The following is a 17,084-nucleotide window of genomic DNA, read 5'->3' as shown; positions in this document are numbered from 1 at the left end:
ACGTGTCTGTAAAGGATGACTGGGCAGATAAAGACATTAGAAATTAAGTAATTAGCACAGTTGGCGTCAGCTAGTTAAAGTACAAAAGATTACTGGAAAGAGGAACATTTTGAATTACATCGTTATGGCCGATGAGTTGAACAAATATGTCTCCAACAAGGCATTTCCAGTGTTGTGCTGAGAGTCTCTCCTCCAGAGTGTTCCTGAAGAGCAGGTGTCGCTGTAACAGCTGTTCCACGAACTTTAGAAATGTCTGACTAGAAAGAGTAGAAACACAGCAGCCACTAGTGTGTTACAGAAATTCAGTTGGAACTGGACAGTAGCAGAGCTTTTGAAGCTCTGACTGGGTTTTTAACATGACGTTAGACAGGTTAAGGTGCTTACTATGGCTCTGACTGGGTTTTTAACATGACGTTAGACAGGTTAAGGTGCTTACTATGGCTCTGACTGGGTTTTTAACATGACGTTAGACAGGTTAAGGTGCTTACTATGGCTCTGACTGGGTTTTTAACATGACGTTAGACAGGTTAAGGTGCTTACTATGGCTCTGACTGGGTTTTTAACATGACGTTAGACAGGTTAAGGTGCTTACTATGGCTCCAGGTTGCTTTGCAGGACAGGCGGTGTCTTGTACTTGTCGTAGAGCTGGTTTAAGATCGACACGTACTCCCATTCTGAGTGCAGAAGCTGCGTGGTCAGCTGCTGTCGTTCCTCTACACAGGAGAAAGTCATAAAACAACAAATGAACATAAGATGAATTATCACTTATAAAAAATAAAACATAATTCATGTAATACATATCAATTCAGATTAGCTATAACTTGTGTAAATGATACTACATAAATGATAACCACATCATTTTTTTTACAAGCAAATATTTGACTAAGAGAGAGTGTGGATGGAAAGGGACATGAACAGGTGTTATTCCCGCCGCACAGGCCTACCTGTAGCCTCACACAGCCCAGCTTTGAGCCCCTGCAGGTAGCAGTGGAGGAGGACTCTGCCCCTGGGGGACGACACAGGTGGGCTGGAAAAACACTCACAGTGGCTCCTTCCTGCCCCAGGCCCTGAGTCACTGCCAGGTTACAGAGCAACAGTCATCAGCTGATTAAACCACACAGGACAGAGGCCTCGCCTTTATACAGTAATGTTGTTGTTTCTGTTCATTTAGCAGATGCATTTATCCATAGCGACATAAGATACTGCATGTAGGAGGTAGAGCAGAAAATCAAGGATCAGAAGTGCAGTTCTAACAGTGGTTCTGTTAGAGTCAAGGAACCAGGCACAGTCTCAAACATCTCAGACACCTGGCACACTGCAACAATAACAATATTTCGGTATGTAATCCTTTCATTTATGTGGATGTTTGTGTTTCTCACGTTTCTCTCTGCTTGGCCGCGGGGCCCGGCCCCCTATCAGGGGCCTTTGCTTCCTGTCGAGGGATCTGTCTGCTGCAGCACAGCTGCAAGATCTGGCAACGCATCTCTCCAAGCTCATCCTGAAAGGACACAAATCATTTCATTGGCTTTTCAAATAATATTATTATTGAAATAAATGTATAATTTGGGGGATCAGGATTGAGACAGTTAACTTAAATCCTTTTACTCAACAGCAAATTATGAATGTATGTCTACTGTTCCCGTCCGTGGTGACACCAAACCTAGCCACTCAGGAACCCCGAAGCAGTCAGCCCCTCTCCTCTGGAAGCCCCTCTCCGTCTCACCCTCAAGGACTGCACCAGCGCCTCCAGGTGGAGGGCCTTCTTCTCACAGCTGCGCCGGTTCTCCTCCAGCTCCTCCCGGAGGAAGGTGTCCCCATGCTGGATCTGGCTCAGTTCATGCAGAGCGTTGGAGAAGCCCGCCTTCAGCTCCGACACAATGCCCTGGAGCTGGGGACAGAGGAGAACACATGCTCCGGTGACGGCCCCAGGGAAGAGCACTGGAGCTCCAGATTGGAGGTGGGTGATAATGAGGGGGTGTAGCTACCTTGGAGATTTCAGTGACTAGCACGCCCTCCTGAGGCTTCATCACCTCTACAGGAAGAACACAAACAGGGTGAGTGTACAAACATGCTGTGAGTGATATATGCACACACAACACACGCAACCCACACACTCACAGTGTTTGTAGTCGTTACACTACTGTTGTCACACTATTGCTTTCTTAGCTGAAGTTCAGCATAGAGAGTTTTGAGAGTTTCCTACTTAGAGAGGAATCTTCTCCTGGGAATACTTCCTGTTCTCTGAAATTGGACCAGATTGAATATCAGGGACACAATAGTGGCAAAGAAAGAAGTGAACCTCCTTTTTCTCTGTACTGTAGTCATGGTGAATATTTAACCTCTTCCAGACTATGAGATTCATACATATAATGTATTGGATTGGACAAAGGTCAATGTATAAGATAGCAATATGCACGTTTAATGGTTTTGATTGTGTATTTGAATTGTACAATTTTACAGTAGGCTACAGTTTTAAAGCTAACTAAAGTAATCGTCGAAAACTATGGTAATATTACATCTCAGTTGGGATATCTAACCGTGCATCTTGCATCAGTAAACAATACCTGAATATGGGTTGCCCTGCCAGCTCTCCCCTGGTGAGGGAAGTAGCAAGCCAGCCAAAGAGATCAGCTCTGCAGGAGAAACGGCTGAAGTAGCCAAACTCCGTCCTTATAAGTCTAAAAAGCGACAGAAGGGGACACATTCACTACTATTGTAAAAAAAAACAAAAAAAAAACGGTTGCAGCAAAGTAGACTTTTTATATTACAGATATCCAGCCAGGAATACAATTGATTCCGTTTTAATTTAAAAGTATTGTCACAAAACATGTTTAAAAGACTGTATATGACAACATTTCTTAAGTAGTATACTAGAAATTGTATCTATTGATACCAATAACATAATCTGAGACTGGAATGTTATAAACCGAGAACATGCGACAAAATATAAAATACAGCATTTGGAATGTCAAAGGCAACTTACCTTAACAATGATCTATGTTACAGTAACATCCGTCGTTGTCCCAGTCATCAAGATCCATCACGCGTGAATCATGGTCGATACATTCCAAAGTCAAACACTAAATTTCCCCGCAAAACTATGATTTCAGTCATTTGTGGTGCTCCGGGATCGGATAGCACGCTTGGTAGTGGTGCATTTGGGCGAGGGCAGCAGATACTCGATACAGCGCGCAGTCTCCAGGGCACGTCAGTGCAAGGTGAGCAATCTGCAAGGTAGCTTGGACAGAGTAGTCAGTCGTGCTCTAGAACCAAAGGCCGAGTAATATTTTTTCTTTGATTCAAACATTTGTACATTGAACATTGTATAATAGCCTAAATACAAAGCAAGTATTTGGTTATAGATTACCACATTATTGATGTAATCTTCAAAATAATGTTTTACTTTGATTTTTCGAATTATGGATAGATGCTTTAAAAGCTACACTTTGTGTCGGCTGTCATATGGTGTTGTACGTTTTATGATTATTAATCATGTTTCATCCAGCAATATTGATGACAGCTGAGATTTATTGCTTCATCGTCTGTTGTTTGCATTCACGGAGATTATAGGTGGATTTAGCAACTCTAGTGAAATGAAAACCTCCACTCCGCCCAGTAGGTGGAGTGTACTGTCGTTGAATTCGAGGATACCCCAAGTAGGCGTGTCTAGATAAAGAGAGGCGCTCATTGGCTTACAAGCTCATATGTGTTTTTAAATCGAGGCTGTTGTTGCAGCCCGTTAAGTGCAGCTGGGTTGACAGCTGTCAAAATAGCAAACAGTGGTTGGTACGTGCATGAAGGTTACAAAGGAACAGGTAGCTAGTCTAATTGTACACAGTAGTTTTTTTTCTCTCTTTCTACGCAGTTCCAGCTTGATTCCACACTTTCACCTTTCAGAGTTATAACTTAAAGCTGATCTGTGTAGAGCTACTGTAGTTAGCTAGCAATTTTGAAATAGCTCTACTGTAGAACTAGCTAGAGCTAGAGCTAACTAGTCTAGCTACTGTAGCTGTGCCCTAGGGCCACGCACTGATCTACAGTACTGTACCTAACTTAGCCAGACTAGCTACATTAGTTTTCCTGCTATGCTAGCTAGCTAGAATAACGTATTATTTATTATATGCAGTCATTGAGGGTTGGTGGCAAATACAGACGTACTAGTCAGCGTTTAATTTAGGCTGCAAGTTGCCTGTGTTTTACATGTGTGTGATTATGCTGTTCTTTCTTGGTTATTTTGAGCAGAATATGAGGACAAGCGAGTTCGATTCATCTGATGACGAAGATACAGGGGATGAACAGCTGACACCGCTACAGGTCTCCTGGTAAGTAGACTAACAGAGTTAGGGTAGTTGTCATAGGTCTGGCATGATGGATGGATAGTTTTAATTTAAACATAATTAGGTCTTGTTTTATAGTTTACTATAAATGCTATTGTTGTTTTCTTAACGTTGTTTTCACTTTCGAAGGTTACCTCTGTCAGTGGTCGAGTGTTCCCAGTTTCTCGGTATATGTTCTTTGCCAGGTGAAGTGCAGCGACAGTATTATTCTTTGCTGTGGTGTTTTTTTGACTAACCATGACGAGATAACATAACTTTGTCACAAGTAACAAAATCATTTCTTCTGACGAAGCTCAAAAATAAAACAACAAGATGATAACGAGAAGTGGTTTTGTTTGACTGTAGGATGCAAATTTAAAGATGTCAGAAGAAATCTGCAGAGAGATGTCGGTAAGACGACCTCAAGTGTCATTTTCTCAGATAATGTTCTAGAAACGTTCTTTAATGATTTATGTTTTGCCTGACAATGAATCCAACCCTCTTTCATTTTCTTGTAACAGTCCGCGAGGCCTGTGATGTTGTCTTTCATCTTGTAATGCTATGTGAGAGCATTCTCCTCACATAATTTCTTGTTTCTGTGCTAGGTGAGCTTCAGGCCCAGGGTGTGGAGGATGTGTTTGTGTTCTGCACAAGAGGAGAGCTCCACAAGTACAGGGTTCCCAGCCTGCTGGACACCTACAGGCAGAAAGGCCTCAGGGTGCACCACATGCCCTTCCCAGATGGGGGCACTCCTGAGCTAGACCAATGCTGCCAGATACTGGAGCAGCTTCAGTCCAACCTCCAGAACAACCAGAGGACTGTTATCCAGTGAGTATTATAGAATATCTCTAAGATCCTGCCTTTAAACTCATCGCCATGCCAACAGGCACTCCCAAGCACATGATCGTGACCACTGCTGTATTCCCCCCCCCCCCTGCAGTTGTTATGGAGGCCTGGGTCGCTCTGGATTAAGTAAGAATCATTCTTGTCTGCGTGTTTTGTGTGTTGTTTTAAATGTCAGTGTCTCGTGACCCTGACTGACTGAGCATGTCATGTCCGCCTGTAGTCGCTGTGTGTCTGCTGCTGCAGCTGTCAGTGACAATGACTCCCAACAAAGCCATTGAGATCCTGAGGGAGCACAGAGGGAGTGGAGCCATACAGACAGTCAAGGTGACATGTCCATATCAACGTCTTACCTATAATACAGCCACCACTCATTCACTACTTAAAGCAGTGGTTCCCATTCCTGGTCGTCAGGGCCCACTGTCCTGCACATTTTAGATGTTTCCCTGCTCCAACACATCTGATTCATTCTTTTTTTCTACAGCAATACAATTTCCTGCATGAGTTCCGTGAGAGGGTCTCAGCCTACCAGGAGAGCAAAGTCGTCCCAACAGAACGATCTGTGTCTCGGTGATCACTTTCCCCCCAAATCTGGAGTTTGTGTTCAAATCTGTCAAGTCCCTCATTTAGACAACATTCCCTGAATAATTATGTGGTGTCTGGCGTGTTTGCACTTTAAAATAAGAACCAGAATTCACAGTGAGGGCATGATCATGTTGGTGCAGCTGAATCCTCATTTATTTGAGAAATGTGCTTATCTGAACATTGGTCAATTTTTGAACTAAATCAGTTTTTACTGGCACATTAAGGTAAATTTACACATACACACTAGATTAAATACTATATATTGTTCTTAGCACACACAGGTGATAAACCAGGCCAAGTTTCATTGTCATTACTCTACCTCCTCTGGTGTTTGTGGTAATATGGTTCATTATGGTTCTGTCACTGTTGGTTAGCATGAACTTTCGAAATAAACTCCAAAACAGATATGAGTGGGATAGGTTTATTATGAACATTTCAACTAAAATTTGTATTCACTGGGTGTGACTTGTTGGAACTGAATTGACAAATGTACTTAAATTAAAACATGTAATACATCACATATTCCTATTTCCCAGATAATGTATGAAAATGGCAATAAATAGATTTAGGGATGATTTTATTTCAGACCGCTTGTCCCATGGTCCAATATTTGCAAACAAAACCTTGAAAAACCAGAAGATTTTTTTAAACTCACTATTCCTGCAATATGATCATTTTAGTAATATCTTGAAAATGGAGTGTAGAACATCTTTGAAAAACATGTCACAAAATCTACTGAAAATATACATTACGATTTTAGTAGTCTAATGATCGGATATTTGGTGGACAAGAATGTCTAAAAAGTGATAAACAAAAACACAACTGGAGGGGAGTTTGACCTCATATTTTGGACCATTCATTCATACAATTTGGGATTTATTTTTGATGGGTCGACAACATTTATTATTGATACAAGAGTTGGCGATGACATGTCTTTAGAAAGAATGGAGATTTATATCAAACTGTTTGAAAATGTATCTTGTGACAACTGTATTGATTGTCCTTCTTGCAGACATTTTCCATAGTGATACATTTTCTTATGTAATTACTTCTTAAACCAATCTATGATCAGAGTTTCATACCTGTGTTGTGGCAACAAAATCTATATTCAACTTTCTACAATTATCTACTTCGTCATGTTGATAAAAGACAAAACTTTTTCTTAAAAGCTGGGCATCCATTTCACATCAAAAGCAGATCAATACCATCAATAGTTAGTCAAGCAAACAGCTGTGGATTTGACTGATAAAGTTCCCTGTATAAGAATGCCTACTATTCTGTAAACAATCAAAAATGGATGGGGTATAAAAAGAAAAAAAAACTATTTCAATTTAAAGCATTAAATCATCACAGCAAGAATGAAAATAAAAAAGAGTCCAGGTTGTTATTCCTCTTATATGACTTTCAACTTCAGAACAACACGGCTGCGTCCAAGATATATTTTTAAAAAGGGACAGATGTTTCCAAAATGGCGCTCTGCACGGTGTGGGGGGTTGAGAGAGTTCGTCCTCATGATGCTGACAGGCTCCAGCAGGCCAGTTCTGCTCCAGACACTCCAAGCACAGTGGATCCACTTCCACATGCTGACTCACAGGATTCTCTCCGTTTTAAGAGCTCACCAAAACATAGATCATCCTGAATATAAAACACAAAAATTACAATGACATCTTACTGTCTTATGGGGATAGATGATTGAGAGATAGAAGGGGCACTTTATTCATCCACTAGCAGAAATTGCACAAATCATCTACAAGGTGAAGTGAAGACTGGACATTGAAAGGTAATGAACTAGTGTCCATACCCATAGAGATAGTAGAAGAAGGAGAGCAGGTAGAAAGCCAGTTTGCACCAGCCCTCTTTTTGACAGTAGGCCAGGATGTCAGCGTTCATGATGGTTGTAGGGTCATACAGCCCTGGGCCACTCATCACTGGACGGCTCGTATACCTGCACAACAAACAAGCATTAAATCACAACTCACTTAGATCAAAACAACGTTATTCCAGAAAGGCGCGACTGAAAGGTTTTTAGTTTGCCATAGCTGAGCTATAAAGCCACTGCTCAACTGACCTAAGGAGCTGGGTGACATTTAGGTTGGCACAGGAGGGTCAGAGATAGTGGTAGCTCAGAGGTAGAGTCTTAGATATTACATATCTAGAGGTACCCGGTTCAAACCCCCACCTTTTATAAATCTTTGGATAAAAGTGGGGAAGTAAATATATGACATTCTAGAAACGCTAGGTGAACAGAGACCCACCTCCAGACATGGTAGGCCAGCAGGGGCATGTTGAGGCCCAGGGTGAGCCACTCCGCAGCACACAGGAACATCACGCAGAAGAACACATGAATGAGATACTCCGGGAGCACAAGCTGAAACAGTCAAAACACGATCAGCATTGTAGGAGCAACCACCCACATGTCCCCTAAACTCAGACAACAGACAAATAACTAAACATTGACTCCCAACTAATACCATTTATGTAATTAGAAGATGTTAAGATTGTATGAAACTTGACTACGCAGACCACGCCATGAACATGAGTAAGCTTTACAACACAAGCAGATACAAAACCTTTTTGAGAAAACCCTTAAAACAGACGGTTTTCTCCTTGCTGTGCGAATATCATTACAGCCATACTACAAGGGTGTAGATAGACAACAGGGCATAGATAAATGTTGACTTTCAAAGGGCACTTACACCACATCTCCCATCATGCACAGCTGACTGACATGTGTGACATGCATCCTAGGTTTGACCACAGGGCATCCACACCTTGGTCTTTGGGGCAGTGTGCATCTTAACATGGTGGTCTAGGCTCACAACAGCACCCCTGCAGCACAACATCCCCTCACACGGGGTGCACACTGACAAGACGACCATGCGCTGTGTGTGGACAAGCAGTCAAAATGCTGTAGCCTTCTCCAAAGTGCCTCTGCTGGTACTAGTGTAGGGTGTTGCAGGGGGAGGGGGGGGGGGGGCAGATGGAGTCACCACATGGAAGCCATGCATTCATGTGGGGGAGGGGGGGGGGGAGAGGAGTGGGGCTTTACCAACAGTCCACAGATGAAGGGGTGAATGGGCATGTAGGAAGAGGGTGCAGGAGATAGGGTTGACAGGTAAAAGCCCTGCACTGTATTGCCAAATGTAAACTGTTGTTCAACATTATAATTATAAAGTTTTGTCAGTAATTTAGTGTTAACTCCATCTTGGGGAGAGGGTGGGGGGGTGGACATCATGTCCATGGTTCTACACAGATAAGCCCCTCCTACTTACTTCCCCATCCAATCAGTGATCCCTAAAAATTGCTGAGCTTGAGAGAATTAAGACCCTGCTACCATCTGTTCTGTACCCCCAAGTGATGTAAGCCTGAGCCAGTCAAGAAAATCTGGTGTACATTTGCAAATAGCTTTTCAAAGACACTATTAATAGCATGAAATTATATTTTAACCCATGAAAATATGCAATATTGTGTGTTCATATATATATGATCAATTCCTCAAATTATTCATTAATTTAGTTAATTTCATCATATACCAAATAAAATCATTTGTTTTAGTTAAGAACTGTGTATATTTCTCTCTCTGGAACTGATCTGTATTAAAGCTTGTTTCTGTGCACCCAGGCAATACAAAGTAAAGACTACCGAGCCCTGAGATCCACAGCTCAATTATGATCTAATCCAGAAAGAGATCCCCTCGGATTAAAAATCCTATTATCTGTATTAGAACAATGGGCCAAATATAGGATTGTCTGCAATTAAAAAAATAAGAGTTTGGGTCTTATCACAGGCAGTGCTCAAGTGATTAACACTAATGATTGTCATTTATTGGGATATTGAAAGTATCTTATAATCATAATTATTACAACACTATGCAAACAAAGGGTAGGTTGTAAGACGTCATGCAAGTTCTGAGCATTTGCAAGTCTTTTCAGTTAACATTTATCCAATTTACCAATAAGAGCACTGGACCTGCACACCTTGCTACCGGACAGTGACCCAATGATTCTGAAGATTCTTCTGTAAGCACGAAGCATCATCACAGCAGCGTTTTGAACTATTATGCAAGCTTTTGTTTCAAAACTGTTTAAAATAAATCTACAGCTATGACAACTAGCAATTTAAATAATAATACAAACAGACACATCCAACTATCAAAGCTAAAATGGGGAAACTGTTACGTTTTAACCATATCAGGACAACACCATTTCTAAGATTGAAAATAAGAGATCACCAACAGCACACCACTCCCTCACTGTAAAATGACTGAACCCTAAAAACACAACCCCAAAAATAAATCAAACAAAAAGAGAATCTTTCCTCTGAGTTAACTGAAAAGACAATTGCAAACACTCCCCCGTGCAGAATGACAGACTGGACTTAAACTGAACTGGGCGGGCATTTTAACCGAAGATTGGTACAAACCTTCAATGCAATTTTGACTCTTTTAATCTTTTTGACCTTTTCAACTGTCTTTATGCCGTTATGTAAATGTAAAAAGCAGATTAGAAAAACAAAACAAAATGCGTTAGAATTTGTCAGCTGACAAGATCACTCGATTAATAACAGTCATGTTATTTAGCATAACAGTGCAGAGAAGATTATTGAAAACATAGGCTGGTTTAACTTCCTAGGTAGCTAGATACACACTTGCTAAAGCAGTCTGCATGCAGTCAAAGGAGGCAACTGGAAAAGCCTGAGTACAAGTGGACACCTACCGGATTAAGTGTGTTACATTGATCAATGGGATTCTTGTAGTCAGTCTTCAATTCATCGAATGCAATAATCTGGAGAAAAATAACATAGGACGAAAGAATTAGCTACATGTTTATTCACTGATGATGTAATGTAATGTAGGCAATTAACCATCGTAAGAGGCACTAGCCAACAACATGAACGTAACTCATGAAGTGTTCAGGCAGGGGACGTGCTTGATGTACAGGATATCTAGCGTAGCTACTTCATGCTCTTTTAGTAAAAGCAGAAAGCTAGCCAGGAAGCTACTAGTAGCAGGGGTCTTAGTTAACCACACACACACACAATACATGATTGCACTTAGAGACCAAAGATGGTTCAGAAAGGTCTCCGATAAAAAATGCGAGTGTGATTCATTCCAAAGAAAACAAAGTAATCTTGGTTTGTTTATTCTAACCTAGTGCAAGTTATCTGGTTAGCCTAACGTTAGCTAGCTTTCTAGCCAGTCTCAACGCCACATTTGGGTGTGCCATTCATTCTATAATAGTACGTGGGTTCCCTACGCTGCGCAACGTTGTACTGTAACATTAAGGATATCGAATGATTTAATCGATATTTGACTTAACAATGATACTGGTCCTGACGTTGTAAGGATCAGGTGCGCAGCCCATCGTGGATCCGTTTCTTATGGTGCTGTGTGAGCTAACGTTAGCTTGCTAGACAACGTACTAGAACTGGTTCATTACAACAAGCTAGCATGAACATTGGCTAGCTAACCTACCCAGCTAGCAAAAATGGTCACAAGGTTTTTAATCACATTACCGTATTAGCAAACAATGCAAGATAACTGTACTTACGTGCCAAATGGCGAAGAAAATTAGGGCTGCAGTCAGCAGAAGCGCAAGCATATAACAAAAGGCCGCGAATGTGAACGCCATTATTGTAGCTAGCTTTGCTTACTGGCTAATGTCTATAGCCGCAGCGTATCCCTGTGGTTCCTCAGTCCTCACCAGCTGCTGTTCAGAAGGATTCAGAACAAAATGCGTGGCCAGTCACATCGCGAGACTACAGTGTCATTCCTGCCTCAAAAACAAGATTTGGCCAGATTCTCTAGCGAGGTTCTGCAAAGGAAAAGTTCATCTGTGTATGCTGTCTGTTATACGTAGCCAAGAGTTGTCATCAGTATAACATAACTTGTCAAATGTTGATCAAAATCCTTTGTGCCAACAGAGGAAGACATTTCCTACGGACTTACTTTTTACAAATACATACATATATAGATTTGACTCTGAACAAAACAGTGAACATCATTGTCATTTTATTGGGATAATGGCAATTAAAACATTGTATAAAGCATGGAAAAATACAAAGGTCCACAGGTTTTACACCCGTAGGCAGCTAGGTATGTCACGTTTCAGATGCTGTTTTATATTTAAACAAAAAGAATAAGCCTTTTGATCTGATACAGTACAGAAATACTGTAGGAAAATACATATATTAAGAATATTTAAAAGACTTCAGAGGCCAAATATTACAAGTTCACCACAGAGGAGAGAAGGTTTTTATCGTTAATGCAGATAAGACACAGGACACCATTATACACGATTAAAAACCACAAATGGTTGTCATTCATATGTACTTTTTCAGTTAATTTGCCTAAAGCATATGTAGACCCATAAAAATGACTGTTTATAAAATGGTTTATCATGCCAAATGATACAATCAATAATTCTATCAAATATTATCCGTTAAGATTTTGCTGAGCTTTTTTAGAGGACTGAGTGAACATCACAACCTTTGAAAAGTACAGTGAGAAAGATTTACATAAATCCTATGCAATATATTTGTCTGTATTGCTAGTATTCTCCCCCCTACTGAAGAAGCAACATGCAAACTTGTTTTGATTATTGCTTGCATTGATAAGAATTCAAAGTAAGTAAAATTTAAAGTCAAGATACATTCACTTTAAACAGAGAACATGCACAAGAAATCTGAACCTGGGGGAGTTTTCTGTCATAATTCAAACTTTGACACAAAAAGCATGCACTTGTATTTCACAGTTACCCGCAACATTTTCTGAGCAGTTTATAAAAATACTACCAGTTAATTGCACAGTTTCAGAGTAAAAACAATCTTGTACAGCTTATACACTGATGAAGTTCAACGATTTAACATCAAGGCAGTTTCTGATCAAAATGTTAAGGTCATTTCATGTTGACATTAGTAAATAACTAAAATAATTACAATAATCATGTATTCACCAGAGGGAAATATGTGGTCGAATGTCATTATTCTATTTTGTTTTGTATATCCTCAGTTCATTTTGGTCTCATTGAAATTCAGTACAAACATAAATTATGACCAAGCTGTTTGACAAGGCATAAATCATTGTAAGAGTATGGTTTTGAGTGACATAAGACACAGGTATACAAGAAACCTGAACATGCACAATGTCTCAGTTTTGACGGGCAAGAAAATTCTGTTTTGGCTTCCATAACTATTTCTTCCCACTGTGGGTGTGCTTCAAAGCTTCATTACACTCAGCAACTCTTGGCATATTAAAAATTCATTGTTGTTGAATAGAAAAACAACATTTATTTTCTCCCAAATTAGAAAATGATGACAGCAAACTTTGCCTGTCAGCAGCATTGACATTTAAGGAAGGTATTACAATAACTTAGAAATGCATGCTGCCCTGTAACGATACAACCTGGAACTTTGAGGTCTGTACCACAGCAATACATTAACCTGACTGAAGGTTAACAACTTTCATTACAAACTTACAGTGAAACTGTAAATGCTCATCAACAGTTGATGATAATCTATCAACAGAAACAGTAGTGTTATTTAGGATGGTCCAGTAGATAGCTGGCAACTAATGCCACCCAGTATGCAGTGTATCCTGGACCCTTCAGGTTTACAAAAAGGTTGTTTTCTAGTCTCAAGTAAACATTTTCATAAATACTCAAGTGCAGGAATGTTTCAGTTAAAAATATGTTTTGGAACGTGTTGTGCTCTGTATATCCCACAGGTCAGTCATATAACACATCATGTGTGGTTCTTTCTTGCACAGCTTGTCCTCAAAACAGTGATGACTAGAGATATGAAACTCCCACTCGAGCCTAACAAGGACGGCAGATACAGGGATTACTTTTAGGAGTGCTTAGAGTGAAAGACACCCAAACAAATGAAGTGAAAAGAAACTGAATTTAGTTAACAAAATGTAATTTAAAAAAGAGAATGCATGTGTGCCTCGGATGTTGTTTTTCCAGAAAGGTAGAATGTGACAAGGACATAATCTAATTAGGTGCCAGAGTAATGCATACACTATATTAGGTCATATCTTTCTGACTTGATAAAAAAAACTACAATTACGTGTTCATCAAATGAACAAGAACCTATATCTTTCATGATCAGCTACAAAAAAAAAAGTTTTCTAAAAACAAAAAGTGGTTTTAGTTCCATATTCACTCTTTGTAAACTATAATATATAAAACAAAAACGATATTAATGCCATTTAATTGCACCCAAATTCAACATAACTAGAGGAGAACACACCCTTTCAGGTGATGTCTCCCCTGTTGTATGTGGGAGTGTAACTAAGAAACAGACACACAGAACTGGCACGTTGGGAAAGATTATGTGAGAGGTAAAAAGAGGATGGGAAATTAGTTAGTATTTTTTCCTCATGTGACAACACACTGGGTTGTCCTGATTATCCTTTTGACATCTCAGTCCATTGAATCAGATGCTTTTAGCGAAAGAACCCAAGTTTCTCTCTAAGCCACTCCTCGGTGAGATCCTCTGTGTTTCTGATCTCAAAAACCTTACAAAACGAGATAGATCAAATTATGAGTAAGTAACCCCACTCTTCACAAGTCATTTGTGATTTCTTTGAAATATATATGATTCCAAGAACATTTGCAATAATTTACCACTAAAGCACAAATTACAGTATTTAATACAACAAGCAATAGTAACGTTCCCCTGTCCACCACACATGCATATGAAAAGTATGAGTCCCTTAAAGGCTTCATAACACTAAGATCATACCAGTTGGCAGTTGGTCAATCATGAAGTGTGGAGAAACTATGCAATTGTACAGCTCACCAACCTTGGTCAGTTCCACCGTTTGGACCAGTTTGTTTTTGCTCCCAGCATACATCATCTGCTGCTCAGGTTTGCATCCTACAACAACACCACCACCACCACCCCCCCAGGAACACAATTAGAGAACAAGCCTCTCATATGCCAACAAACATGGTCTACCGTGGGCGTTCATGTTCTAAATCTTACCCACTGGACTGGAGAAGATGAAGCAGAGAGGATAAGACACACGACCATCGTCATGTTGGTACTTGTAGCTATACACCACAAATGTACATAATGCTAAGGGAAATTATGTAGAATTGTAATGATAGTAGCAATTTTTTACACTTTAGCTGCAGGACCGCAGTGAGATAAAAGGATATCTAGGTTGTCTCTCAGGCAGCTCATCCTTCAGATCGTCCGGGGAAATATCCTGAAAATTAAAGACATGATACAGATGTGACTCACAATAACGTTTTCAGACACTTGTTGAGGAGCCTGGAAAATGTGAACCCTACAAATCACAGAAGCTGAAAGAAAAGGGAAAATTCAACAACAACAAAAAAATCCAGTTAATCATAAGGTCGGGCCAACTAAAACTGCGTTAAAAATGCGTATTCTTCCCCGGTGCTTGTAGACTGTGCATCCCAAACCTAGCTGAACCATACGCTCTGTCCTAGAGCTGGTCCAGTAATAAAAACATCTACATTGCTATTAGGCAGACCTGCGCTGGAAAAAATCCAGCAGCTACATACTTTAAACACTTAACTCAAGTTCTCATGATCACTAAACTAAAACTGCAGTGTGTATTGGATGCAAGTGGCTTAATGTTACACAATCAAAAAAAGACTTGCCTCATGTTCTTCATCCAGGATTACAAGCTGCTTGTCTTTGTCAATTTTCACTGAAATACATAGATAACATGCATTTTAGAAGAAAGGATTTTTATAATGAAATCCAGACTTACCATGTTTCTGTAACTCACAAACTCCAGAAAAAGTAAAACCCCTCCACAATATAACCAAAATACTTACTGATTATAGCAGCATTATTGGTTTCTTTCCGGAAACGGAACTCTCGAAGTTTCTTTACCAACTCTCCATCCACATCACAAACTACCAGTGATTCACTCTAAAATAGTCAAGAGTAATGCAAACAATTAATCAGTTCAGTCGAGAGGTTTCTGCTCGCATTCTACAGCCAATGTACAGTTTATTGTACTACAAATACTGTACTATAAGCATTCAAATACCGTGGTACAAGCATAGCCTACGCGTTTTGTGCGTGTGGTCAACTGTTTCATAAACTTCCAACGCAACATGTCCTATTTGTCATAGCAGGTTCATAAACATACCAAAATGCTAAATCTGCTCATGTGCATATGATGAGGCTCTTCATTCTTTAGTCCTTTGTCCAAATCAATAATACGTGTATTTGCACTCGGATTTGATCACCGACAAATAATTGCGCATAGCTGACAGTTTTCAGCTGATGTCTCATCTCAAGCCACGGAGACGTCAGCCAACTACAGTAGTACAGTACCCAGTACAGTAGCTAGCTAGCACCACTAGTTAACAGGAAATAAGTCAACTGGTTAGCTAGTAGCAATCTGAACATGAAACTGGCAAGCACCTCACGTTTATTCGAACAAAAAAATTGAATGTCACTGGCCAGACAAAACGGTGGCGGGGACATACAAGTTTATTGTAAGTTAGGTACTCGTTAACTCTCAATTAAGACCAAGGTGATCAGTTAGCTACCTGCCTAGCTAGCTCTAGCTTTCCTGGTTTCCATTCCGAGGCATGTTGCAGCACATCACACTGAACTGGGTTGGGTGGAAATGCATTTGGAAACATATGGATACGCTTTGCGATCGTTAAATAAAAGAATGGCCGCAAACCCATTGTTACATGAAAGTGCGAGGCTGAATGAAATTCGTGTGGTATTTTCTGTCGAAATATACGCAATAACTTACCATTTTCTCTGAAGCTCAGGCTCAAGAACTATGTTGACCTGAAGAGGGCAGTGCTAAATCAAAGGTTTTTTTCAACATCATTTTGTGACTGGACTAGCTAGCCAATCCCACCCAACATGTATTTAAAGGAGCCAGTAGCTATCATGAAAATAATGTGCCTAGCGATGTTGCATTGACTCGTCAGTAAAGCATGCGGAAGGATCTATCCTATTTTTGTTTTTATAAACAAAAAGCCAAAGCATTCAGCACAGCTGTACACTTTTCGTGGCAAATTTAACAATGGCAAAATTAAATGTCTAAATGGCTACTAGGCTTATGTTACTAAATTGTTATAAAGTTTGCTCAACGAACACCTCTGACAAAGTGACATGGAAGTTTAGAACCCTGTTTAGGCCTCAACACAATTGTAACTGTAATTTGTCGATTATCTAAGATTTTTGTCAGAGATAATTCACTTAGTGCATTAAATGTATACATTTCCCATTTTATGTTTGAAATCTTGCACATCGTCTCAGTGGAGAAAATATTTTCTCAGAATACGGTGTCGGAAGGCCAGGCTGATAATTATATTGTGTTACTGTAAA

The 17,084-nt window shown here is 40.0% G+C and overlaps 3 protein-coding genes across 7 annotated transcripts; 1 reads left to right on the top strand and 2 right to left on the bottom strand.

The window, feature by feature from the left end:
* The first annotated feature begins 2,031 nt into the window (after positions 1–2,031).
* cdkn3 (cyclin dependent kinase inhibitor 3) lies at positions 2,032–6,331 on the top strand. Of its 4 annotated transcripts, none has more exons than XM_067243545.1 (8): positions 2,032–2,054; positions 4,243–4,322; positions 4,467–4,522; positions 4,683–4,727; positions 4,922–5,144; positions 5,257–5,288; positions 5,383–5,486; positions 5,644–6,331. In XM_067243545.1, the coding sequence occupies exons 2-8, from the start codon at positions 4,246–4,248 to the stop codon at positions 5,731–5,733; spliced, it is 627 nt and encodes a 208-aa protein (XP_067099646.1). In that variant the 5' UTR covers positions 2,032–2,054; positions 4,243–4,245; the 3' UTR covers positions 5,734–6,331. The 4 variants fall into 4 exon arrangements, with proteins under 4 accessions (XP_067099646.1, XP_067099643.1, XP_067099645.1 ...); XM_067243542.1 differs by lacking the exon at positions 2,032–2,054 and adding an exon at positions 3,735–3,815; XM_067243544.1 differs by lacking the exon at positions 2,032–2,054 and adding an exon at positions 3,756–3,782.
* Positions 6,152–11,473, bottom strand: cnih1 (cornichon family member 1). Its single transcript, XM_067243546.1, has 5 exons — positions 11,294–11,473; positions 10,460–10,528; positions 8,000–8,112; positions 7,546–7,689; positions 6,152–7,379 (listed from the first exon to the last, which is right to left on the bottom strand). The coding sequence occupies exons 1-5, from the start codon at positions 11,372–11,374 to the stop codon at positions 7,352–7,354; spliced, it is 435 nt and encodes a 144-aa protein (XP_067099647.1). The 5' UTR covers positions 11,375–11,473; the 3' UTR covers positions 6,152–7,351.
* A 264-nt stretch (positions 11,474–11,737) lies between these two features.
* gmfb (glia maturation factor, beta) lies at positions 11,738–16,608 on the bottom strand. Of its 2 annotated transcripts, none has more exons than XM_067243774.1 (7): positions 16,501–16,608; positions 15,560–15,656; positions 15,380–15,429; positions 14,909–14,958; positions 14,733–14,815; positions 14,551–14,624; positions 11,738–14,262 (listed from the first exon to the last, which is right to left on the bottom strand). In XM_067243774.1, the coding sequence occupies exons 1-7, from the start codon at positions 16,501–16,503 to the stop codon at positions 14,191–14,193; spliced, it is 429 nt and encodes a 142-aa protein (XP_067099875.1). In that variant the 5' UTR covers positions 16,504–16,608; the 3' UTR covers positions 11,738–14,190. The 2 variants fall into 2 exon arrangements, with proteins under 2 accessions (XP_067099875.1, XP_067099876.1); XM_067243775.1 differs by having other exon boundaries at positions 11,738–13,558.
* Between the last annotated feature and the right edge of the window lie 476 nt (positions 16,609–17,084).

This window comes from Osmerus mordax, chromosome 9 (assembly GCF_038355195.1).
Source record: "Osmerus mordax isolate fOsmMor3 chromosome 9, fOsmMor3.pri, whole genome shotgun sequence".
Lineage (NCBI taxonomy): Eukaryota > Metazoa > Chordata > Actinopteri > Osmeriformes > Osmeridae > Osmerus > Osmerus mordax.
Note: the sequence above shows the minus strand (reverse complement) of the source record. Positions and strands in the feature narration are given on the sequence as shown.

Coding starts and splice junctions, on each gene's coding strand:
- cdkn3 (XM_067243542.1), top strand. CDS start 3,795: ATGAAGGTTACAAAGGAACAG. Junction 5,289..5,382: donor CCTGGGTCGCTCTGGATTAA/GTAAGAATCATT, acceptor GTCCGCCTGTAG/TCGCTGTGTGTCTGCTGCTG. Junction 5,487..5,643: donor GAGCCATACAGACAGTCAAG/GTGACATGTCCA, acceptor TTTTTTCTACAG/CAATACAATTTCCTGCATGA.
- gmfb (XM_067243774.1), bottom strand. Junction 15,430..15,559: donor CAATAATGCTGCTATAATCA/GTAAGTATTTTG, acceptor TATGTATTTCAG/TGAAAATTGACAAAGACAAG. Junction 14,816..14,908: donor CTGCCTGAGAGACAACCTAG/ATATCCTTTTAT, acceptor AGCATTATGTAC/ATTTGTGGTGTATAGCTACA.
- cnih1 (XM_067243546.1), bottom strand. CDS start 11,374: ATGGCGTTCACATTCGCGGCCTTTTGTTATATGCTTGCGCTTCTGCTG. Junction 7,690..7,999: donor CTGGCCTACCATGTCTGGAG/GTGGGTCTCTGT, acceptor TTTGTTGTGCAG/GTATACGAGCCGTCCAGTGA. Junction 7,380..7,545: donor TTCTTCTACTATCTCTATGG/GTATGGACACTA, acceptor TTTTATATTCAG/GATGATCTATGTTTTGGTGA.